We start from the raw sequence: 25,997 nt of genomic DNA on the forward strand, positions 1-25,997 counted from the left end.
TAGTTCTATGATTACAAATTGAGTTGTTCGTTTCAGCCTGCTAAAGTGGCTCAGTCGATTTTGCTGTTCTGCAAGGGCCAAGGTTTGCTGACATCGGTGGTATTGCCTGGGGTGGACCGGAACAGAGCATTCTCAACCAGCTCGGGTGGTTCCAGTGATGGCACTCCGGGTGGTCGACGCCTTTCTCGTGGAATGTCCATGGAAGATTACGACAAGCCTAACATCAGACGACTAAGCATCACCATCAATGAGCAACTACCTCCGATCAAGAAGTAAATGGAGCATTGGGGGTAAGCATAGCGATTATTTCTATCTTTATGGCTAATATTATACTTTATCGAACACGAGGAAACAGATGAATAGATTAAAGTAATGATTCACACATGCAAATGTCATACCCAAATGCAGGTAAAAGCCACAAACAACACTCTGATATCAATTTTTATAGATGTACGTATTTTTTATCATACTGGTACAACAAGTAACAACAATGAAGTAAACTGTAGCAACAATTCATGTAACCGACAAACAAAACACTAGAGTTCGAAAATAGTAACTTTAAAGGAACAACTTGTACACCGACTATTCTAAAGTTTAACAAGATAAAGTAAAATGTACAACAAACATTGAAATTCAAACCAGAACATCTTTTGTAATCACTCATTGTCACCTCCCACGAAAAAAAATCAAGAGTCTACCAGGAAAGGAACACAAATTTAAAGCAGTCAGAAACTGATCCCATGAAGCCCAAAAAAACGAGAATGGAAACTTTAATTGATAAGGATTTATTTTTTGATTTTCAGAGCCTATATACATCTTCTTATACCAACTATTGACGAATGAAAAAGTAATTTAATAAAATAAAATACCATAAAAAGAAAAATTCTAGCGTTTAAATCGTAGGATCGTTAGCAGCTATACACTCATTAAAATGATAACAAAGCTAAGAAATTATACCTATATATAGCAAGTAAGCAGCGGAAAACAAACAAATCCAAAAGTCAACTATTGAATACAAACCAAACTCAGAAAAGAAAAAAAAAAGCTTTCTCGAGCTGAAAGATGCTAAGCGCAAACGATCAAGTACTATACCAAACATAAATACATGCAGTTGTGGCTTCAATAATAATAAAAAAATATTAAATTCAGCAATTGGCATAACAGTTGGTAGGAAAATTGGACACACCTGAGCTATTGTATTGCACCCTTTGAAATGATAAAAATTCAACCCTTTCAAACACTAAATGATGGAACACAAAATTGTTGTTGCGTTGTTGCGCTCGCCAACGCGAGTGAAATAAATATTGAAATTTTTTATTAGTTTTCATCGGTTCGTTAAACTGTCGTAGAGTAGTTTCAAAGAGAATAATAAACTTATTTAAACGGTATTACTATAGTGAGATTGCCGGCTGGGTTTTCGTTTACTTGCCTCAAAGGTGAAATATCACAGTCCTGAATCAGAACTCTTCGGTAGAGTTTTCCGATGACGCAGTTTGATCTGGAAGAAGAATATCATGTTTCAATACGTTCTTATATTTTAAAAAATCCCTTCAAACCTTCACAATCCTTCTCCGCCTCCAAATAGTCCATTTCCAGCGCGGCCAGGTTTTCCCGCGCTTCTCGAAACATTGCCTCTTCCATGCCCTCGTTAACGAACCAGTGGACAAAAGCTCGCTTCGAGTACATCATGTCGAACTTGTGGTCCAGCCTTGACCACGCCTTCGCAATTGCTGTGTTCGATGCCAACATGGAAACCCCTCGGTGCACTGGTGCCAAATCACCTTTGGCAAACATGACAGGACTTTTGTGATTAATTCCGACCTGAAACAAAATTGAAAATGTTTTTTTACATTCGATTTAGGAATAGTGTCAAAACTGACCTTGAATCCGGTGGGGCACCAATCGACAAAACGTAGCGTGCGCTTGTACTTGATACCGGCAATGGCAGCGTTGACATCCTTTGGCACTACATCACCACGGTACAGCAGACAGCACGCCATGTATTTGCCCTCGTTCAAGTCACACTTCACCATCTGGTTGTCCGCTTCGAACAGCTGAGCGGTGAGGTCCGACACGGTCATGGCTGAAATTGCAAATTCGTTTTCAATATTTTTTTTTATCGAATTTTAACGTTGGTTTCAGGTGAAACATTCCGGAGCTTGAGCTTGAACTTGATTGGCCGCCCGTGGTTGCTACTCCAGTATCGCCAGATCAGCTGGACTTACACAAGGAACCAACCGAATGACTGCTTGGGACTAACAGGCATCCTCAGTGTATAAGTGCTGGTGATCTTCTATTTTTTAGCGACAATGGTACCTGCCACGTCAGAATGCAGACCAATGTGGGGAAGGGGGAGGAATTGATGCATTAAACTGGCTCCCACGTAGACCGTATATACCACTGCATCTACGCCAGTTCATGCGGGAGTGTATGGATTGGGGGAAAGGCATGGCAGAGAGGTTTGCTTTTGTGGTTAGCAGACTGCCTATGTATCAGGCGTAAGGAAAGGCATGCGCGTGGAAGTATGGAAGCGTTAGGGAAACGGTTTATTGTCCGTCTCTGGTTCTAGCAAGAAGGAAGATAGAAGCAAGTGAGAGATATACAACTACAAAGTACGAGGAAAGGGACGGGCCTGGGATTGAACCCATGACCTTCTGCTTATGAAGCAGAGGGGGTAGCCATCAGACCACCAACCCCGTCTCAACGTTGGTTTCAGGTGAAACATTCCGGAATCCATAAACTGCAACCATAATAAGGATTGAGATTCTTCTCAAATCCTTCAGAAATCTTTTCAAAACGTTTTAATATTTTTTTCGAGTTTCATAGTTTTTTCCAATATCCAATTGGAGCACTAAAAATTCTTCCCGGATTCGGATAGAATCCCAACCGCATTCGGAAAGAAAACCGACAGGATTCTGCAAGGATCCCACGAGAATTCTACAAGAATCCCACCAGGATTCTGCAAGAACCCCACCAGGATTCTGCAAGAATCCCACCAGGATTCTGTAAGAATCCCACCAGGATTCTGCAAGAATCCCACCAGGATTCTGCAAGAATTGCACCAAGATTCTGCAAGAATTGCACCAGGATTCTGCAAGAATTCCAATAGGACTCTGCAAGAATCCCACCAGGATTCTGCAAGAATCCCACCAGGATTATGCAAGAATCACACCAGGATTCTGTAAGAATCCCACCAGGATTCTGCAAGAATCCCACCAGGATTCTGCAAGAATTGCACCAGGATTCTGCAAGAATTGCACCAGGATTCTGCAAGAATTCCAATAGGACTCTGCAAGAATCCCACCAGGATTATGCAAGAATCACACCAGGATTATGCAAGAATCCCACCAGGATTCTGCAAGAATTCCACCAGGGTTCTGCAAGAATCTCACCAGGATTCTGCAAAAATCTCGATTGGTTTTTGCAAGAATCTCGACACGATTCTGCGATAATCTCGACAGATTCTGCAAGAATCCCGACAGGATTCTGCAAGAATCCCACCAGAATTCTTCGAGAATCCTGACAGGATTCTGCAATACAGTAATGTCCCGATTTTGTCAGCCCCATGCTGCATTTAGGGTTGACAAAATCGGGAAAGAGCAAAAATCGGGAAAAAAATCCTTTGACTGGTTTCAAGTTTTATTTTAACTTAAGGACTTATTTCTGTGATTTTGATAATACAGTCGACTCTCCATAACTCGATATTCAAGGGACCATCGACTTATAGAACTATGGAGCTAAGGAATATACCGACACAAAAAATCTCAAAATCGAAGAAACAAATTTCTTTAATTCTATTACATCTATAATCTCTTCTATAAGAAAGCAATATTATTTTGTTGATAGTATTATACAAACTATTATTTGGAAACTTTTTTCGAAAAGCTCGAAAAAACACGTTATTTTTCCTGACAATATATTTTTTTATTATCATGTTTTTCAACTTGCAACTATTTATTCACCTCCAAATAAAAATAAAATCAAGTTTCCCAAAATAAGAACGTTTTTAAAATAGATATCGAGTTATGGAGAGAAATTTACCTCTCACGTGACATTGACTAGTGGAGATATCGAGTTATAGAAATATCGACTTATGGAGAGCACGATGTATGGGAATTTGAAAGGACCGAAAAATCCATCGAGTTATAGAGTGTATCGAGTTATAGAATATCGAGTTGTGGAGAGTCGACTGTATTCACATTGTTTTTTTACTCCATTTTCTTTGTACCGTAATGCAAAGTTACATTGCTCTGTTTCTTGGATAATTATGAAAAATTTAAAATTTCAAAATTTCGGTCTTTAGATGATTGTCAAGGTCATAATTGACTTTATGCACCCAATATTACCAGTAAAGACGTACTTACTCTGATTAAAATAAATATCAATTTTAGGCTTACAAAATCGGGCCAAAAATTGCTAAAATCAGGGGCTGACAAAATTTGGTACTGTAATCCCCACAGGACTCTGCAAGATAACCTGGATTTCAATGCTAGTAATGGACCCCTTAGTAGCTGAAATTAATTCTCGATGCTTTTCCGCAATGATATCTCAGACGCATATACGTTTTGTGGAGTCTAACAACAAGTTCAATAGCGGGTGACTTCAATGCCTGGGCCGTGGAATGGGGAAGCCGCATCACGAACCAGCGAGGTCAAATCCTGCTAGAGGCACTGGCCGTGCTAGATGTCGATCTGGCTAATGTTGGTACCAAAAGTACCTTCAGCCGAAACGGAGCGGAGTCGATTATCGACGTTACTTTTTGTAGTCCTGGCCTAACGAGTAGTTCGAACTGGAGGGTAGATAATGCCTACACTCACAGCGACCACCTGGCGGTTCGCTACAGTATCGACTACAACAACAGCAGGCAGCGCGTAGAGGAAGCGGCTAGGTCACGGCCAAGCCCTCGTAGGTGGAAGACATCGTACTTCAATGACGAAGTACTTAGGGAGGCGCTCCGTCGTGAGCGTAACCTACTCGGCCTAAGCGGGGACGAACTGGTAGCGGTGCTTTCGCGTGCGTGCGATGCGACCATGCCTAGGAAAGTCCACCCTAGAAATGGGAGACCACCGACGTACTGGTGGACTCAAGCAATTGCGAACCTGCGCCGTGCCTGCCTACGGGCCAGGAGGCGGATGCAGCGAGCACGTACCGAGCAGGAGCGTGAAGAACGACGGGCGGTGTTCACCGCTGCCAAAGTCGCGCTGAAGTCCGAGATAAGGGCAAGCAAAAAGGCCTGCTTTGAGAGACTCTGTCAGAGTGCCAACGTGAACCCGTGGGGTGATGCCTACAGGATCGTTATGGCGAAGACAAGAGGTGCAATTGCTCCTACGGAGCAATCTCCACAGATGCTGGAGGGGATCATCGAGGGGCTCTTTCCGCGCCACAACCCTAGCCCATGGCCTCCTTTTGTAGGACAGCCGGGGATTGGGGCTGGCGATGAGGATAGAGTAACCGATGAGGAACTTGTAGGGATTGCAAAATCCCTAAGCATGGGGAAGGCACCAGGTCCGGACGGAGTTCCAAACCTGGCCCTCAAAGTCGCAATCTTGGAGGCTCCCGGTATGTTCAGATCTGCTATGCAGATATGCCTGGACGAGGGAGTATTTCCAGATGCGTGGAAGAGGCAGAGCCTGGTACTATTGCCAAAGGCGGGGAAACCACCTGGTGACCCGTCGGCGTATAGACCAATATGCTTGATTGACACGGCGGGGAAGGTGCTCGAGAAGATCATCCTCAACAGACTGTTGAGGTACACTGAGAGTGTAAATGGTCTCTCAAGCAACCAGTTCGGCTTCCGGAAAGGGAAGTCCACCGTAGACGCTATTCTGACGGTTAAGAAAACCGCTGAGATAGCACTCCAGCGTAAGAGGAGGGGGATTCGCTACTGCGCAGTAGTGACTCTGGATGTAAGGAACGCATTTAATAGTGCCAGTTGGGCGGCTATTGCCGATGCGCTCCTGCGTCTGGGGATACCCGAGTACCTGTACAAGATTCTCGGAAGTTACTTCCAGAATCGGGTATTAGTCTATGACACAGAGGTGGGTCGGAAGTGCTTTCACATAACCTCAGGAGTCCCGCAAGGTTCCATCCTGGGCCCGGTGTTATGGAATGTCATGTACGACGAGGTGTTGAGATTAAAATTCCCGGTGGGTGTGGTCATCGTTGGCTTTGCCGACGATATTACGCTGGAGGTCTACGGTGAATCGATCGAAGAAGTGGAATTGACTGCAGCCCACTCGATCGCAATTGTGGAGGAGTGGATGAGCTCCAGGAAACTGGAATTGGCTCACCACAAAACTGAGGCGGTTGTTGTCAACAACCGAAAGTCGGTGCAGCAAGCGGTGATCAGTGTAGGCGACTGCACGATCACTTCGAAGCGCTCCGTCAAACACTTGGGGGTGATGATCGACGATAAGCTTACCTTCGGTAGCCACGTCGATTATGCCTGCAAGAGAGCCTCCACAGCTATTGTGGCACTGTCCCGGATGATGTCCAATAGCTCTGCGGTGTACGCCAGCAAGCGAAAGCTTCTGGCCAGTGTCGCCTCGTCCATACTGAGGTATGGTGGCCCGGCTTGGGGCACGGCCTTAAGTACCAAGAGCTACCGTAGCAAGCTAGAGAGTACTTATAGGCTAATGTGCCTGAGGGTTGCGAGCGCGTACCGTACCGTGTCACACGATGCACTCTGCGTCATCACCGGTATGGTGCCTATTGGTATCCTTATCATGGAAGACATAGAGTGCTTCGAAATGCGCGGCACAAGAGGCATACGCAGGACTGCCAGACTGGCCTCCATGGTCAAATGGCAGCGTGCGTGGGACAGTTCCACCAAGGGAGTGTGGACTCACAGGTTGATTCCGAGGTTAGATATCTGGGTCAATAGGCGCCATGGGGAACTAACATTCCACCTGACACAGGTCCTTTCGGGCCATGGTTGCTTTAGACAGTATCTACACCGTTTCGGTCATGCGGGTTCTCCCGAATGTCCAGTTTGTGCAGGTTTAGAGGAAACGGCGGAACACGTTTTGTTCGTGTGCCCGCGTTTCCGCACAATGCGTGACCGCATGTTAGCCACATGCGGTCGGGACACGACTCCGGACAATTTGGTCCAGAGGATGTGTGAAGACGAGTTTGGCTGGAATGCCGTTTCATCGGCTATCACCCACATCGTCTCGGAACTGCAAAGGAGGTGGCGAGTGGACTCGAGGAGTGGCTAGTGCAGACGCTAAACAACAGGTGGTCCAAGGGTTCGCAGTCGGCCACGTAGGTCATACCGGTGCCCTACGGTCGAAATCGACCCTTACAGCGATTAAGTGGCCGCGGGGAGAACATCCTGGTAGCGCTGCTGTCGTGGCGCCGGCCTACTGGGTGGATACGAGCCTCTGGTTGTTCGGGGCAGGTGGAGGCCCCTTCGTCAGCAATCCCAGCTGGTGCTAGCTGATAGGGCCTGAGCCTTCAGTAGGTCAAATTGCGAAGCCCGCAGTATCAGTTCTTGATACCTGCGGTGCAGCTGGGCGCGGGCGTAGTGGTCGACCCTGCCCGCTTTCAGCGGACAACGGGAGGTGAGGACCACTTGGGAAGCTGGCAAAGCGCCAGCATGCTACCTTGGTGGACCCCCCTAAGCGTGTCATCGATGTTCGTTGCTGCATGGCTACGCAGCTAACCTGGAGGATGCGATGTGCAATAGCCCCTCTTCGAAGCAATGCCTTCTTGGTGGTCCCGGAGAGACGAAGGGTTTGGCGGCAATGGAAATGGTTTAGTGGGTCGGGGGTGTAGTCCTGTTTACTGCTTGCATGTAGTAAATGGTCCCTAACCCCACACGGCGTCTGTTGAGCAGATTATCCCCCCATTGCTTAGAAGAAAAAAAAAAAAAAAAAAAAAAAAACAACAAGTTCAATGTTTTTACTTTATAGTAAGCCTATGAAACATTCAAAATCATTCGATTTTTCCAGTGAAATATGCATTTGGAAAACTGTTGTCCGAATGCCTATTATGGACCCTCCCGGGGTCCATAACAGGAATGTTTACAAATTTGACGTTTCCTATTATGGACCCTCCATTTGATTCCCATGTAATCCGGCTCGCTGCCGACGAGCCTATTATGGACCCACCTGGAAATGCGTATTATGGACCCTCTTGTGTGATTTCATTCACAAAACTGTTCAAATATCTGTATTTATACGTCTCAAACCAAATATTTTATCTGAAACTGTTGACTAACAATGCAATCGAAGTTCCCCGGTGGATTTTCATAGGAATAAGGTTGCTTTAAGTGTTAATTTTTTGCTTTTCTGTAGGGGGTCCATAATACGCAAAGGGTCCATAACCGGCATCGACTCCCTAGCAGGCATATTTATTCACTGCAGAAGAATCACTTGGAATAATACTACACTGACGAATCAACACTAAGAATCGGTCCATGCACTCACCGTCATGACACACACAGTCACATTACGGACGCAGCACACGCATACATTTACATTGCAACTCCGTTATGCTCTGTGTACACCCCACATTCTTCCTCTTCCCCGAAAAAAAAACAGACGTGCATAAAGTCACCAATATACCAAAATTTGAGTTGTATTTACTCATTATGGCACCCCCGTGGAAAAACCCACAAATATATCGAACCACATTATTCATGAATAGGTCCTTTCCGCTTTATCATGGCACCAATTTTTACTCTGGTAAATTGTTTTTACCGTTGCAAAAGGACCGCGAGATTATTGAGCTGAAATCGAATTCAGTTTAACCTCTGCGTCCTGAGTCCTCTCGTGGCATAGGGGAAACGCGCCCTAACTAGAGATCAGGGAGTCGTGAGTTCGATTCTCACCGAGAAGACGTGTAACTTTTTCACAAAACTTCACATCAATTTGTCCATCTAATCCAATTGCAAAGTATAGGGAAAGTGTACCAGTCATGGCCATAGTGGTTCCCTATTTGGCCATATGTGAAATTTTGATAACTTTCACAAATTAAATATTTTTGAATGTTTCAACATCAAGATCTCTTTTAAATCTAACTACTACAACACACAAAAATTTTCAAAATTTGAATACATGGAAGTAATCACGTATGGCGAAATAGGGAACCATTTTGTCCATAACTGGTACATCTACCCTTTGTAATGTTTAGTTTTTCGTTAATTGTCAAACTTCCAATCAGCTGATTAGCCGTAAACCACGTATCAGAATTAATTAAAAACAAGTAGGTTTAAGTACAGTGATACCTCCAAGAGTCGATGTTCCATAACTCGATATCGACTCATGGAACCATACTAAAACCAAAATTTCATGGTTACTACGATGGTCCCCTCAAACTGCTTTCCAAAGCATTTGTTTCCACTACTCGATATTTCCATGAGTCGATGGTCCCTTCAGATATTGGCTCATGGAGGTTTGACTGTATCTGATTTGATGTCATATGATTCTAACTCACATCGTTGTAAACTTTAATCTCAGGCACTTAACCTGAGATTTCTACAGAAATTCCTCCAGTAATTCCTTGAGAGTTTCTCAAGTAAGTTTTTTTTCTTCAGGAATTATTCCACGAATGTCTCCATGGAAGTGCCAGGGATTTTTTTCTGAAAAATAAATCCGTGAGGTAGGTATGTCTAAAGAAAACCCAAAGTAACCTCTGATAAAACTTGTGTGAGTTTCAAAGTCAACGTTAATAAACAAGGATGTCTGAGATAAATCCTGGACTGTTGAGGAAATTTAAGAAGATTTCTTAGGTAATTTTCAAAAATAATCAAAAAAAAAATTTGAATCTCGGAATAGTACAGGTCGGACTCGAGTATCCGGAGTATTGATTTTTTTTTTCACTCGGGATAATCAAATCCGAAGAATCAAATCACTAACAAAATCAAATCTGCGATCAAAGAACTTAAATATTATCCTTTATTCGTTGTGTGATTTATATGATGCACTGGCGTAGCCAGAAATTATTTCTAGGAACATAAGGGGTCTTAGGAAGAAATAAAAATTTACCAGCACACACAAAAAAAAAACACTTTCAAGCCCCCCTTTCACCTACGTCCAAAACTGCTAAACCATTCATGTTGTATATTGTAATACTAAATTACAGTGATACCTCCATGAGTCGATGTTCCATGACTCGATATCGACTCATGGAACCATAGGGCAAGTGTACCATTAGTGGCGCACCTAAGGGAAAACTGCTAAAACACGGTGTTAAGATCATGAAATATATGATTTTAGCGTATCATTCGATAGATCTCAAATCCTTCTATCATTCAAATGTATAAAAATCACGATTCATCTGAAATTTCCCTGCAAAAGGCCTTGCACCAATAATAGGAACACTGTTCCTTTAGTGGAGGTATATTTTAAGGATGGTTCCTTTAGTGGCGCAAACCATTGATTTCTTATGGGACCCTCCACTATGGGTACTGATGCACCACTATAGGTGCAAAGGAGCAAAAAAATTAAGCAAAATAATTGTTTTAAATAGTTTTACGGTTAAATATCATGAATATTATTCGATTACTTGTATTATTTTCGTATCGTACATAATACAAAAATATCACATAATCATTTATTAGCGCGAAACCTGCCAAAACACACTACCTCCACTATTGGAGCTACCTCCACTAAGGGAGCGTTTGCCCTACTAAAAACAAAATATCATGGTTGCTATGATGGTCCCTAGAAGCAGCTTTCCAAAGGATTGCTGTTCTATGACTCGATATTTCCATGAGTCGATGGTCCCTTCAATATCGACTCATGGAGGTTTCACTGTAACTCAAATTTATGCATAAAAACTGAATAGCAAAAATATCATTTTATCTCGGATAGAACCACCCGGGTTCGAAAAGAATCATTGACGATTTCGATAATAATTTCTGGATTGTATAAGAATCCCGACACAATTTAGACACAATCCCGACTGTTGGAAATTGCCAACAGGGGGGAATGTTTTCCGAAATAATAATCCCGGAATAAAACGACCGTCGAATGAAATTTACTCTGATGGAAGGATTATTATTTTCCTGTAATGTGTGCGAATTCATTTGTAAAGGTTTGTTTGAACAATCTGTTATTACTTAAAGTACTAGTAGTCATGGAGTCAATTATGGTTTGTTCTAACTTACGTTTAGTCCCGTCTTCAAGTCATCTAGTCAAGTCTCAGTCTCGTCTTTGAACCAGTCTAATATTGGCCGTAGTTGATAATCACGGTTATATCGCAATACTGCGCGGCTTATTGCAAATCGTATTCAAGATCGTATCTCAAGTCGTACTACTAATCCGTACTGTAATATTAAGTTGGGTTTAAGTAGTTGCATGTGTTTTAGTTAAGAATTATTTTACCACACTAGCTTGTAAGATTTGCCAACTTTAGGTTAAGCGTATGTTAACGAGTAACTGTGAGATTCCTGCTAAATCATACATCATATCAATGCGAATTACACCTTATGGACACTTCATAATACTACCTCTCGATTGTAATAATAAATTCAATTAAATTCAATTCACGATAATGATTGCAAAATCCAAATTAATAATAAAAAACTTAATAAATTTGTCTGATCCACAACGTATAATAATTCTCACGACATTTGTCTCCTATCTATCGTTCCCTACATGAACTCACCACTATGACAGTGTAGGGAGCTGTCATTCCGACTCTAGCTGAACCCAGCGATGAGGGGTGCGTTTATCGGTCGTCTATAGACAACGACATCGTAGAGGCGCGCTGGCGTGCTTTCGCCAACAGTCCCCCCAGGTACGCTGGATACCAGGACAGCTTACTCCTCAACGCGCCGTACATCTAGCACGGCCAATTTTGCTACCGGACGTTCATACACGCCGGTTGCTGTTTTCACCGTCGCAGATCTCGGTTGACCATCTCGTCCAGGGTGTGTACAGATGATTCGGCCTTTTGGCCAACAATTCCGAGGCAGTCTAGGATCTACAATCACTACCACATCGTTGTCCTCTACTGGCTTCGTGTCGCTAAACCACTTAGTGCGGCGAGTTATTTCGGGTAGGTAATCGCTAATCCACCTTTTCCAGAATCGGTTGGCTTGTACTTGTGACAGTCGCCAACATTGCCGTAGAACATCGCCGCTGTCGTCAATAGTACAGAGTGGTTTCACCCCATTAGATGACCCTAGCAAGAAGTGGTTGAGTGTCAATGCAGGAGCTGAGTCATCGTCTACAGGGACATGTGTCAGAGGTCGTGAGTTAACGGTGTTCTCTATTTCGGTTAACAAGTTACGCAGAACTTCGTCCGTCAGCTTTCTGATCAGAAGAACGGCCATCAAGTTTTTCTTCACGCTGCCTATCAATCGTTCCCAACTACCACCCATATGCGGTGAAGAGGAGGGTAAAAATTCCCAGCTGGTTTCTGAGTCTATGAACTCGTCCATCAATGCTTCTTGGTCGACTAATTGTTGCGCTTCTTTGATCACTCGATTTGCCCCTATGAAATTCGTACCTCGGTCACTGTAGATCGTCCTAGGCTTTCCTCTTCGCGAGATGAAATTACGCAACGCCATGACGCACGATCCAGTACTGAGGGAATGTGCGATTTCAATATGGATTGCCCGAGTCGTCATACAGGTGGCTAGCATACCCCAACGCTTTTCTGTTCGGCGGCCGATTACGATTTCATAGGGCCCGAAGAAATCTACCCCGACATGCGTGAACGGACGAGTAAATGCATCGAGGCGGGCCACTGGTAAGTCAGCCATAATCGGTACTCGTGGGATTACCCGGTCGTTCTTGCAACGTTGACAATCGTTTCGAACTTTGTTATAGGCCATGCGAAGTTTCGAGACACTGTATTTTTGACGAATCTCGTTGATTACAGTTTCGTGATTCTGGTGGTTGTATTTTTGATGATAATGTGCAATTATTAACTTAGTAGTGGGATGGTCACGGGGTAGTATAATCGGGTTCTTAGCCTCATCGGTCGCGTAGTCACAGTTAGCGATGCGACCTCGCATTCTGAGCACCCCAAACTGGTCCAACCAAGGCGATTTTTGGTACAGCGGACTTGTTTTGGGCAGAGGCGTACTGTGTAACTTCGTGTTGTCCTGCGCTTTTTGGAGAAGGATGATTTCGTCCGAATAACTTTCCAGCTGTGTTTGGCGATAGATGCATGCTTCGGAAAGTGTCATTTCTCGGTTGGAGATCGGACCACCAATGACAAGTTTCTTTTGAATTTTGAGTTTGCAGTTGATTGGGAATCTGCGTACAAGTGCGATGACTCTAACTAATCGATTCCAGCTGGAGAAATCGCTGAATTGCATCACAGACGCAGGTTGGACAAAGTGTGCCATAGCACTCGGGCGAAGTTCAAGATCGGCAGTGTTTGAATCATTCACTGAACTTGGCCAGTGATTCTCCGGATGATACAGGAATTTTGGACCGTTGAACCATCTCGCTTGAGGATTGAGATCTGGCGAACATTTCCATTTCGTTCCGTCATCTGCAACGTTGAACTTCGTGGGTACGTATTTCCATTCAGGAATCTCTGTCAACTCCAGAATTTCGCTTATCCGGAAAGCTACGAACGGTGAGTAACGGCGATGGTCAGACTTTATCCAAAACAGAACATCTTGCGAATCTGACCAGTATACTCGACGGGAGATCTGGATCGTGAGAGCCTTGGAGACCGACTGAGCTAATCGTGCTCCAATCAATGCCGCTTGTAGCTCTAATCTTGGAATGGAGAGAAATTTCAATGGCGCGACTCTAGTCTTTGCGGCTACAATGCTGCATTCAACAATATGATTGTCGGCAAAACGTAAATAGCAGACAGCAGCAATTCTTAATGCGTTATATGTTTAGGTTAAGTTAGGTGAAGTATATTAAAAACGTTTTTTTTTTCTCTTATAAGCAGGTGAAATCAACTCACCTGTAAAAAAACTGAACTGCTACGGCAAATGAAATGTAATATGTTGTTAACAAAATGTTAATTAAATCTTAAATTTGTTTTACCAAATTAGGATGATAGTGTTGTCAAATAACACAGAACACCTAGATATAAGAAATGAATGTAATGTTTGGAATAATACTAAAAAAAAAAAAAAAAAAAAAAAAAAAAAAAAAAAAAAAAAAAAAAAAAAAAAAAAAAAAAAAAAAAAAAAATAGCAGCAATTCCATTTTCGCTCGCGTCAACGAACGTATGTAGCTGCACATCTCCACCCGCAGGTAGTTTTTTACTGTGGTAGCACCGAGGAATGGCGATACGTTCAATTTCAGGAAGGCCTTGTAGCCACTTTTGCCATTTTCCGAAGATAACTTCATCGACTTTGTCGTCCCAACCGGATCCAGAGCGCCAGACATCTTGGAGCAGGATTTTCAAAAACATGAGAAACTGGGCAATCAGTCCTAGTGGATCAAACACGAACATGAGGACGCGCAACATCTCACGTTTCGTTGGACAACGTTGACCCAGCAGTAACTCTCGTCCGTAACGGTCCCATCCCACTTTGTAGGTAAACATATCCGAATGGGTACACCGCCACATGCCGAGCACCTTCTCTGTCGCAAGCTCCGTTGATAGATCGAGACTCTTTTCTTCTGTTGGTTTCTCTTGTAGGGCATCAACTACCCGCTCAGAGTTGCTGACCCAGTTGCGGATCTCGAAGCCCCCTGCAGCGTGTACTTTTTTCACCTGCTGGGCAAGTTGAATAGCATCTTCTTCAGTCTCAACACTTATCAGCATATCGTCGACGTAGTGACGTTTGTGAATTACTTCGACTGCTGCTGGATATTCACGCTTGAAGCGCTCGGCGTTCAAATTTTTTACGAATTGTGCACTGCTAGGCGAGCAACAAGCTCCGAACGTCATAACTTGCAGTAAATAGACGGAGAGAGTTCCTGTCTCGTCGTACCAAAGAAAACGTTGGCATTGTTGGTCTTCATTGCGCATAAGAACTTGTAGGAACATTTCTCGCACGTCTCCAGTGAGAGCTACCATTCCTTCCCGGAATTGAAGCAGTATAGAAAACAGTTCGCAGAGTTGATCAGGGCCCTTGAGCAATGCAGAATTCAATGACACTCCATGGGATGATGCCACTGCGTCCCAAACCATCCGTATTTTCCCAGGCTTATGTATATTGGTGACTGGGAATATTGGAAGGTACCACACTCGGGGAAAGGTTTGACTCAATTCCTCATTAGTAAGTTTTCTAGCGTATCCTTTCGCTATGAATTCCGCTATTTTTTGATTGAGAACATTAGCCAACTTTGGATCATTGTCCATTCTCTTTTTAAGGCACTGCAATCGTCGAAGGGCCATTGAATAACTTTCTGGTAGACGGATTTCGTCGTAGCGCCACAATAGGCCAGTTTCGTAACGATTCTCTCTGAGTGCTGTGCGAGTCTCAAGCAGATTCTGCGCCCGCTCTTCTTCTGCGGAGAGAAGACGTTTCTTCGGCGAAGTAACCCCTAGGCTGTCTACTGCGAAGTATTCCTTCATCATCTTGTGTAGATCCTCGTCCTCAGGTGAGTCACAAGCACATATATGAAATACCGAATGTACCATGTTAGTGGCAATATCGCGAGTTCTTCCACCGCAAATTGTCCATCCAAGCCGAGTTTTGATAGCGATTGGTTCGTGTAGTGCTCCTTCGCGGCTTTTCTGGACAAGGCTGAGGTGTTGATCTTTCATGCCGATGAGGATTCTCGGTCGAACATTATGATAGGAGGTGATGGGCAAGCCCTTGAGATGTGGATATAGTTCCGACAGCTCTTCGAAGTTGAGCGTCTGCGATGGAAGAAGAAGTTCTGCAACTGTGCGTGCCCCGTGCATGACGTACTTCTTGGAACCGTTGTGTTTCGCGGTCGCCTCAAGTTGAACGCTTTTTGATAAATCCTCCCGACGATTCGCTCCTCCAGTCCAAAGCAAGCATAGCGGCATTTCTTCTCCCTCTAACTGCAGTTCATCCGCCAGTTCCTTATCAAGCAGAGTGAGTTCGGACCCATCGTCCAGAAAGGCGAATGTTTCTATAGACCGGTTCTTTCCATGAAGCACTACGGGTAGGTAGCGAAACAGCACCTCACTAGAGGTAGTCTGGTGAGTGTGGCATCCGTGCTCGGCCGACTTCGTCGATGAATGTGGTATAGACTCTGGACGCTGATTCGGTGATGGTTTACTCGCGTCATTCGGAGAAGTATTTGATGACAGAGGTCCGCTCTTCTGCTCGTTGTGCAGCAATTCGTGATGTTTCAGCTCGCAGCCATTTCTTCCACAAAGTTTCGCTTGGCATCCACCACTGTGTTGGCGTAGGCAACGGCGGCAGAGTCCTAGATCTCGAACAGTTGCCCAGCGGGAATCACGAGAGAATTCCAGGAAACGTTCGCATTTGGGGATCGACTTGCAGCTTCCTTTGCATACCAAGCAGCTATCAGCTGCATCCTTCGCGGTGTATGGCGATGCGGAGTGATGGCCAGACGAAGCTTCCTCGTAGTGTGCGTTGACGAACGAATTCTTCTTCCTGGCTGCATGTGATTCGCTACGTACGGCTTTGGATTCAAAATTGATGTTTGGGATGGTTACGGCACTTGCCACCTCTGCTAGAGAGTAGAGCCAGTTGCTGAAGGATGACAAATTGACCGTCGGTAGTGTTATTCGATATTGCGCCCAATTCAACTTGATCGACGGCGGAAGCTTGTTGACAAGCTGGTGGAGAAAGGTCATGTTGTAGAAATATTCTTCCAAACCACATGCGTCCACTGTTGCACAGAAATTCTGAACGCTGACGGCAAAATCAACGATCGATTCTAATTTGTCCTCTCTCAGTGTTGGAAGCGAGTTGATCTTCGACATCATCGAGTGGACGATAACCTCCGGTTGCCCGAAAAGCATTTTCAGCGTTGACATGATTCCGCTGACATTCGAAGGGTGCATTAATCGGCTTTTCACCGCTTCATGCGCGCGACCTTTCAAGCTTCGCTGTAAGCGGACAATGTTTTCTTCGTTGGTGAATCCACATAGGGCGGTAGTGCTGTTAAAAGTCGATAAGAATAGAGGCCATTCTTCCGGGTTACCAGAAAACGTCGGCATATCCTTAGAAATGGCTTGTCGGGCAGCTAATTGCCTCCGAGAGATAGGATATGAATCAGCTTCTTCCTCTTCCTCTTGGTTATGGTTTCTGAAATCTCGCATTGTTGATGAATACGGATGGCTCTGGTGTTGAACCGCTGATCGATTCGAAGGTGGGACAAACCGTTGATAGTCTGGTACCGACACGTTATGCGAGAGCCGACGAGATGGATCCATTTCAATGTTTTGTGAAGCGTTTGGTGCAGTTATTCCGCGTTCGTCAGAATGAGGTAGCTGTGTTATCGAAACTCGACGTGGAGGTTCGGATGTGGGAATCATCCGGGACGGTTCCGGAAACGAAGCTTGATTTGTCGCGCCAAGGGCTAACCGTTGCATTCTGGCGGTCAGTGCCGGTGGATTTATGGGGCAGTTCAGCATGGACTCAGGCGCGGGAAATGGATCAGGAGGATTTGGCTCTGGAAGTGACGACCGAGTGCTACCAATCCGCGTAATTGTAGGATTCCAAACCTGCATCTTACCAGCGAGCATGTTTGGATCCTCGGCCTGAGATACTATTTGCCCATCGCGGTGCGCATTTGTGGCTGCGATCCAATCATGTGTTCTGGATATTGAACCATCATTAGATGAACCGTTTTCGCTTATAGCCTGCTCCAGCAGCAGATATTTCTGCTCCAAGAATGCCTTCTCTCTCTCTGCATCCTCCGCTGCAATTGCACGTTGTCGCTCTGCTTCACGCCGCTCAACGACCCTCATCTCCTCCAGAATTTGGAGTTTCAGCCTAGCGACGGCTTGTGAGGAGCGACTCGATGAGACCGATGGCGCTTTAGATCCGTTTCGAGATGGTGACACCACCCACTGCATCGAGGTGACAAACGATCCTTGATTTGCTCTTTTAGGCTGATCCGACGCTTCTGCTGCTGGTGAGAGAGTTAGATGAGATGCTGTCATCTCCGGTCGCTGTTGATGCTGGTGTTGTGTTAGCTGCTTTTGGTGTTCAAACTGATGAGTTGGCGGTACTGAGAGCCGATTCTGATGAGATTTGGACGACTGCCCCGACACATCATGGTATCCTTGAAGCAGAGCTGCCGGAGATGTTTTTTCCTGGACACCTTTCGCTGATTCGCATTTGGTACAACTCCAGGGAAAATTCTCTATTTGCTGCGTTACTCCTACACATTGGAAGTGATGCCACCTGGAACACACGTCGCATTGCACCATCTCGGTTGAATCTAGTCCACGGCAAACCTGACATGTTCTTCCGGGGTGGGATTCCTCCGGATTTGCCGTGACCACCACTTGCACACGACCATTTGCACTATTGGTCTCACCAATCACTTTACCCGACCGTAGGGTTCGACTTGACATGACCCGTAGTTTTCGTATATAAACGAAAATAATAAAATTGTTGGAAATTGCCAACAGGGGGAATGTTTTCCGAAATAATAATCCCGGAATAAAACGACCGTCGAATGAAATTTACAGTCGGGTCTCCTATTAAACGCATTCCTATAACGTGCACTCCTATTACGCTCCCTCCTATAAGACACACCAGGACGTTAGAGTAAGGTGGGGCAAAAGTTCGACCTTAGTGGTATAATCAAAGTTTCCAGGAAAACAATAGCAGTTAAAACAAAACAAATACTATACAGTGAATCTTCAACATATTCGCTATAATTTTGCTGAACAAACTTGTGTCAAAATATTTACCCATTTTTGGTTATAACAGTTTCAAAATTGATTGTCTTATTCGAACTTTTGCCCCACCGGTGGGGCAAGAGTTCGAATCTAGTGTGGGGCAAAAGTTCGCTGGCTAAAACACAAAATATCGATCTTTTTATGACAGGCATACTTTACACCAGCCGTAAACTTAAGTTTGACGAAAAATACACACTAAATTTTCATCAAAAAATTGCCCAAAACCGGGTTAATTGCAATATACTCAAAAATAGCAGTTTTTCGCAAAACTAAGTGGAAATGTAAAATTTTGGTGACAATTTTCGCACGATCAGACAAATTTAACTAAATTTGAAGATAATATGTGGATTTTAGGCAATTTGCAAATTTTTCCGTGATTTTATACATGGGTCGAACTTTTGCCCCGCTGATTCGAACTTTTGCCCCACTATGGGCCAAAAATTGTTTTCAAACATTTATGCAAAAACTAATACACCTCAAAGCAACCTTATGATAGGTCTAGAAACGCCCTTACATAAAATATTGAAAAAGATTTTATCTTCAATTGATTCCATGCTACCAAAGTTTGACCAAAAATTACAATATTCACGTCGAAAAACAACAAATAGCCATAACTTTTCCAAATCTCAATCATTTTTTATGATATTTGGATTGAAAGTCCCTTACTTGAATAGCATTCAAACCACCATGACGTTTATAAGATTTGTTTTGAATTGAGCTAGAAATCTTGAAAAGAAACTCTTACCCCACTCGAACTTTTGCCCCACTTTACTCTATAGGAGACCCAGGGCTTATGGGATTTCATCACTTTGGGGGTGTCGTTGAATATCTCGTATGCCAAAAGAGATAGTACAGTACTGTCTTCGGTGAAGTTTCAGTACTAAGTACGATCTACCTTTAGGAGTTGAGGATCATCCTTTTAGTTGAGAACATGGCCGGTAGGGGCGCTTTTTCTGATTTGCACTATATGAACCATGAGGGATAAGAATGCAAAATTTTGTAACATATGATATCTCTGAATCCTGATGTTTTGGAAGGTTGGTGTCTTCGGAAGAGTTGTTCAGTAGCTCAAGGGCTGGCATGTGGTGGTCATTCTGATACGGAATTACGCCACCAGGCGGCGCTAGTGGGCATGGAATTTTTGTTTTGCGCATAGCTCAGTTGCCTGACCACTTAGAAAGATGGCGTCTTCGGCAAAGTTGCTCAGTATCACAAGGGCTAACATTATTTGAGCCAAAAGTTTCGAAATTTTGCCACTAAGCGGCGCTAGTGAGCAAATAATTTTTGTTTCGTGGGTAGCTCAGTAGCCTGACCACTTAGAAAGATGGCGTCTTCGACAAAGTTGATCAGTTTCACAAGGGCTGACATTATTTGAGCCGAAAGTTTCGAAATTTTGCCACTAGGCGGCGCTAGTGAGCCAAGAATTTTTGTTTTGCGCATAGCTCAGTAGCCTGACCACTTAAAAAGGATCCTATAACATTTCCCCGAATACCATTACCCCGAAAACCATCACCCCGAAAGTCAATACCCCGAATGGTCAATTACCCCGAAAACCAATACCCCGAAAACCATTACCCCGAATAGTCCGTTACCCCGAATACCATTTCCCCGAATGGACCATAACCCCGAATTTTCTTGGCACGAAAAATTCAAAATGAAGATCCGACAAATGAATCCAATATACCTATTTCATAGAATTTTGATTTTCATTTGAATTCATGTACTTCATGTTATCAAATATTTATTATTCTTTCAATCAACAGCTATTCTTCATGAGCCAAGTGAGAACCCAAATTTTACTCACAGGCGTGTACTTGATTTTGTGAGAATGATTGTGTTCACAGCAATAAATCATTTTTCGAACTGATGTTAATGCTGACATGTTAATATTAAAGACCTTTCCCGCCCTCTTTCAAAAGCGTTATATTATTTGGTAATGCCTAATTATATTTTTATATTGCTGGAGGCAATGCGAGTTCAACATATTCTAAAATGTCATTAGACTATGGTTTAACTCAATGAAGAGAAAATCATTGATTAAAATATTTACACTGCCATTATACAACCTCGAAAGAACAGCCGATGATTGAAAGAATAAAAAATCACTAATAGGGTCGATGTACCAATAGCCGCATAGCTAAGAACAAAAAATCGTAGAAAATCGAAAAATAACGCTAGCGTCATTGTTTTTACATCATCTAAAAGCTTTTTATCTTGGTTTTGTGGGAAAAATATGAAAACTACAAAAACTCAAATGTTTGTATTTATTATCGCGTGTGCCACTATAGGAATACATGTGCCTATAGTAGCACTATTTCTAATTCCTGTTCCTATAGTAGCACTAGCATCACGGCATTGGCAAAATACTTATCAAAATCGTATTTTTACAAAACTTTTATATTTTTCCTACACAGTGTGGATCAAAAGCTTCCGTTTGATGTAAAAAAGTTCTTATTTCATCAATTATTTTGTATAATAAAAAATAGTTTCTCTCGGTAGTGCTACTATAGGAACAATAGGTTAACTATAGGCGCAAGGGAGCTCAAATTTTAAGCAAAACTAATTATTTCGATCATTTTTTGAAAAAAATCAAGCTGTGTATAAATGGTACTTAGATTAATAGCTCTTGACCTTCATGTCAAAAAATATTTTGAAAAGATTTATACCAAAACGGCCATAAAAAGCCACTAGTGCGACTATAGGGGACTGTCCACTAAGGGAACACCGACCCTAGGAATACTACTATTAAGTCGAAAACTTTCAGGCTCAAATTCGCGAGCTTCCTTGAAGAATTTCTTGAAGGCATCACTGATTTTCGGGGAAGTGTCGTGTTCGGGGAACTGGTTTTCGGGGTAATGGTTTTCGGGGTAATGTGTCATTCGGGGTAACGTTGCATTCGGGGTAATGGTTTTCGGGGTACTGGTTTTCGGGGAGATGGTTTTCGGGGTAATGGTATTCGGGGAAGTGTTATAGGACCCTTAAAAAGATGGCGTCTTCGGCAAAGTTGCTCAGTATCACAAGGGCTAACATTATTTGAGCCAAAAGTTTCGAAATTTTGCCACTAAGCGGCGCTAGTGAGCAAATAATTTTTGTTTCGTGGGTAGCTCAGTAGCCTGACCACTTAGAAAGATGGCGTCTTCGACAAAGTTGATCAGTTTCACAAGGGCTGACATTATTTGAGCCGAAAGTTTCGAAATTTTGCCACTAGGCGGCGCTAGTGAGCCAAGAATTTTTGTTTTGCGCATAGCTCAGTAGCCTGACCACTTAGAAAGATGGCGTCTTCGGCAAAGTTGCTCTGTATCACAAGGGCTAACATTATTTGAGCCGAAAGTTTCGAAATTTTGCCACTAGGCGGCGCTAGTGAGCCAAGAATTTTTGTTTTGCGCATAGCTCAGTAGCCCGACCACTTAAAAAGATGGCGTCTTCGGCAAAGTTGCTCAGTATCACAAGGGCTAACATTATTTGAGCCGAAAGTTTCAAAATTTTGTCACTAGGCGGCGCTAGTGAGCCAAGAATTTTTGTTTTGCGCATAACTCAATAGTCCGACCACTTAGAAAGATGGCGTCTTCGGCAAAATTGCTCAGTATCACAAGGGCTAACATTATTTGAGCCAAAAGTTTCGAAATTTTGCCACTGGGCGGCGCTAGTGAGCAAATAATTTTTGTTTCGTGGATAGCTCAGTAGCCTGACCACTTAGAAAGATGGCGTCTTCGACAAAGTTGATCAGTATCACAAAGGCTAACATCATTTGAGCCGAAAGTTTCGAAATTTAGCCACTAGGCGGCACTAGTGAGCAAGTAATTTTTGTTTTGCGCATAGCTTAGTAGCCTGACCAAAGTTGTTCAGTATGACACTAGGCTATCGATTTTCCTCGCATTGTCACGTTTAAGTTAAAGTGCCTGGAGAAAAATATATACATTATTTATTCGGATAAAAGTATGGCTAGGATCCTAGTATTTTCGACGGATTGGGAGAATTTTTGATCAATAATTTGATATGAGAATGAGTGAGGATCCGTTTACTACTCAAATATGTGATCGTTAGCTTTTCATATGAACCAGAGAAAAAAATATGTATGTTTATTTTTGTTTCGTCATTGCATGAACTTCATTTCTTGAACATTTTCCAAGGTATGGATTGGATAGAAATGAAGTTAGGTTGGATTGTCAGTCATTACTAATACTCACTAGCGCCGCCTAGTGGCAAAATTTCGAAACTTTCGGCTCAAATAATGTTAGCCCTTGTGATACAGAGCAACTTTGCCGAAGACGCCAACTTTCTAAGTGGTCAGACTACTGAGCAATCCACGAAATAAAAATTCCTTGCTCACTAGCGCCGCCTAGTGGCAAAATTTCGAAACTTTTGGCTCAAATAATATTAGCCCTTGTGATACTGAGCAACTTTGCTGAAGACGCCATCTTTCTAAGTGGTCAGGCAACTGAGCTATGCGCAAAACAAAAATTCTTGGCTCACTAACGCCGCCTGGTGGCGTAATTCCGTATCAGAATGACCACCACATGTTAGCCCTTGAGCTACTGAACAACTCTTCCGAAGACACCAACCTTCCAAAACATCAGGATTCAGAGATATCATATGTTACAAAATTTTGCATTCTTATCCCTCATGGTTCATATAGTGCAAATCAGAAAAAGCGCCCCTACCGGCCAAGTTCTCAACTAAAAGGATGATACTCAACTCCTAAAGGTAGATCGTACTTAGTACTGAAACTTCGCCGAAGACAGTACTGTACTATCTCTTTTGGCATACGAGATATTCAACGACACCCCCAAAGTGATGAAATCCCATAAGCCCTGGGTCTCCTATAACGTAGATTCCTATTACGCCCCCCAACCATGTGTCTAATAGGAGACCTGACTGTACTCTGATGGAAGGATTATTATTTTCCTGTAATGTGTGCGAATTCATTTGTAAAGGTTTGTTTGAACAATCTGTTATTACTTAAAGTACTAGTAGTCATGGAGTCAATTATGGTTTGTTCTAACTTACGTTTAGTCCCGTCTTCAAGTCATCTAGTCAAGTCTCAGTCTCGTCTTTGAACCAGTCTAATATTGGCCGTAGTTGATAATCACGGTTATATCGCAATACTGCGCGGCTTATTGCAAATCGTATTCAAGATCGTATCTCAAGTCGTACTACTAATCCGTACTGTAATATTAAGTTGGGTTTAAGTAGTTGCATGTGTTTTAGTTAAGAATTATTTTACCACACTAGCTTGTAAGATTTGCCAACTTTAGGTTAAGCGTATGTTAACGAGTAACTGTGAGATTCCTGCTAAATCATACATCATATCAATGCGAATTACACCTTATGGACACTTCATAATACTACCTCTCGATTGTAATAATAAATTCAATTAAATTCAATTCACGATAATGATTGCAAAATCCAAATTAATAATAAAAAACTTAATAAATTTGTCTGATCCACAACGTATAATAATTCTCACGACATTTGTCTCCTATCTATCGTTCCCTACATGAACTCACCACTATGACAGTGTAGGGAGCTGTCATTCCGACTCTAGCTGAACCCAGCGATGAGGGGTGCGTTTATCGGTCGTCTATAGACAACGACATCGTAGAGGCGCGCTGGCGTGCATTCGCCAACACCGACAATATTCGGAAACAATCCCGATAAGGTTCGGAAAGTGAACTGATCCGTAAACGAAAGATTTTTCAATGAACTTACTTGAATGGTTCCACTTCTCGACCGGCACCACCGGAGCAAACGACGCCAACGGGAAGTGAATGCGTGGATACGGCACCAGATTGGTCTGGAACTCGTTCATGTCCACATTCAGTGCCCCTCCGAACCGGAGGGATGCCGTAATGCTGGACACCACCTGACTGATCAACCGGTTCAAATTAGTATACTCGGGACGTTCGACGTTCAGTCTGTAGAAAAGAAATATTGAAATTCAAGCGGGTATAGGTTGACTTCGCTCCAACAACTTACTTCGTGTTACAGATATCGTAGATCGCTTGGTTGTCCACCAGGAAGGTACAGTCCGTATGATCCATCGACATGTGCGTCGTCAGCACGGAGTTGTACGGCTCCACAACACTGGTGCAGATATGAGGCGACGGATAAATTGCCACTTCCAGCTTACATTTCTTCGAAAAATTATCGGCTAACTTCTGCGCCAGCAGCGACGTAAAGCCCGATCCGGTTCCACCCCCAAAAGAGTGGAACATGAAAAATCCCTGCAGACTGTTGGCCTCTTCGGCCATTCGCCGGATGACATCCATGGTGTCGTTCAGCAGTTGCTTCCCAATGTGGAAATGACCCCGAGCAAAATTGTTCGCTGCGTCCTCCTTCCCACTGATCAAGTTATCCGGATGAAAAAGGTTGCGGAACTCACCAGTCTTCACCTGATCAATAACCGAGGGTTCCGTATCGACCAGAATGGCCCGAGGGACATACCGTTCCGAAGCCGTTCGCTGGAAAAACGTCCCACAGAAACTGTTTCCGTCATCCCCGCAGTTACCTTCTGATGCGTTCAGCTGACCATCCTGGGCGATTTGGTGTTCCAGGCAGTAAAGCTCCCACGTGGAATTCCCCAACTGGATTCCGGCTTGTCCGATGTGGACGGAAATAGTCTCGCGATTACTGAAGCTCTAAGAATTTTAAGGCAATTAATCATTAGTGCATGAACATTTGAAAATCTTGTGACCGCCTACCATTTTTTTAGTTTTTTAAAATATAATATTTTGACCGACTTGAAATTTTGAACAGTTTTCAGAAACAAATTTTGGAACGTCTGTTTCACTAGAAAATTTTGAAAAGAGTAACGAAAAGTTTTCTTTCATTTTCCAAGGCTGCTCTGATTGTCCAGATAGCTAGATCGGGATCTTTGATCCTAGAAATTACTGTTGCGTTACCACGTGGCTTGCGATCCAAGCACGTGGCTGTATAGCTTGAAGCACGCGCGTCCGCTCGCATTTCAATTGTTGCCAGTGAGCTTAGTGTTCTTATGAGCACTTCCACAGTTATTAACTGAGAGCTTTCTTTGCCTAAGCTGCCATTTTCGCATTCGTATATCGTGTGGCAGGTACGATGATATTCTATGCCCAGGGAAGTCAAGGAAATTTCCATTACGAAAAGATCCTGGACCGACCGAGATTCGAAGCCAGACACCTTCAGCTCTTGCTTTGTAGCCGCGGACTCTAACCACTCATCTAAGGAAGGTCCCCAGTCAATGTCAGTGTGATATGGTACACAAATTACGTAACACCAAAAAC

The 25,997-nt window shown here is 43.4% G+C and overlaps 2 protein-coding genes across 16 annotated transcripts in view; one reads left to right on the forward strand and one right to left on the reverse strand.

The window, feature by feature from the left end:
• LOC5567575 (uncharacterized protein ZK1073.1) overlaps window positions 1–1,137 on the forward strand; it is a 260,885-nt gene extending 259,748 nt beyond the window's left edge. For 12 of the 15 annotated variants that reach the window (XM_021848523.1, XM_021848527.1, XM_021848521.1 and 9 more), the window contains one exon: window positions 37–1,137. In XM_021848523.1, the coding sequence (XP_021704215.1) occupies window positions 37–276 (240 nt within the window). In that variant the 3' untranslated portion in view covers window positions 277–1,137. The remainder of the gene's footprint in view (window positions 1–36) is intronic. The other 3 variants (XM_021848536.1, XM_021848535.1, XM_021848529.1) reach the window with 2 other exon arrangements.
• LOC5567576 (tubulin alpha-8 chain) lies at window positions 785–25,553 on the reverse strand. The gene is made up of 6 exons (XM_021848520.1): window positions 25,437–25,553; window positions 24,712–25,373; window positions 24,445–24,650; window positions 1,881–2,083; window positions 1,557–1,821; window positions 785–1,498 (listed from the first exon to the last, which is right to left on the reverse strand). The coding sequence occupies exons 1-6, from the start codon at window positions 25,437–25,439 to the stop codon at window positions 1,458–1,460; spliced, it is 1,380 nt and encodes a 459-aa protein (XP_021704212.1). The 5' UTR covers window positions 25,440–25,553; the 3' UTR covers window positions 785–1,457.
• Between the last annotated feature and the right edge of the window lie 444 nt (window positions 25,554–25,997).

This window comes from Aedes aegypti, chromosome 3 (genome assembly GCF_002204515.2).
Source record: "Aedes aegypti strain LVP_AGWG chromosome 3, AaegL5.0 Primary Assembly, whole genome shotgun sequence".
NCBI classification, from domain to species: Eukaryota; Metazoa; Arthropoda; class Insecta; order Diptera; family Culicidae; genus Aedes; species Aedes aegypti.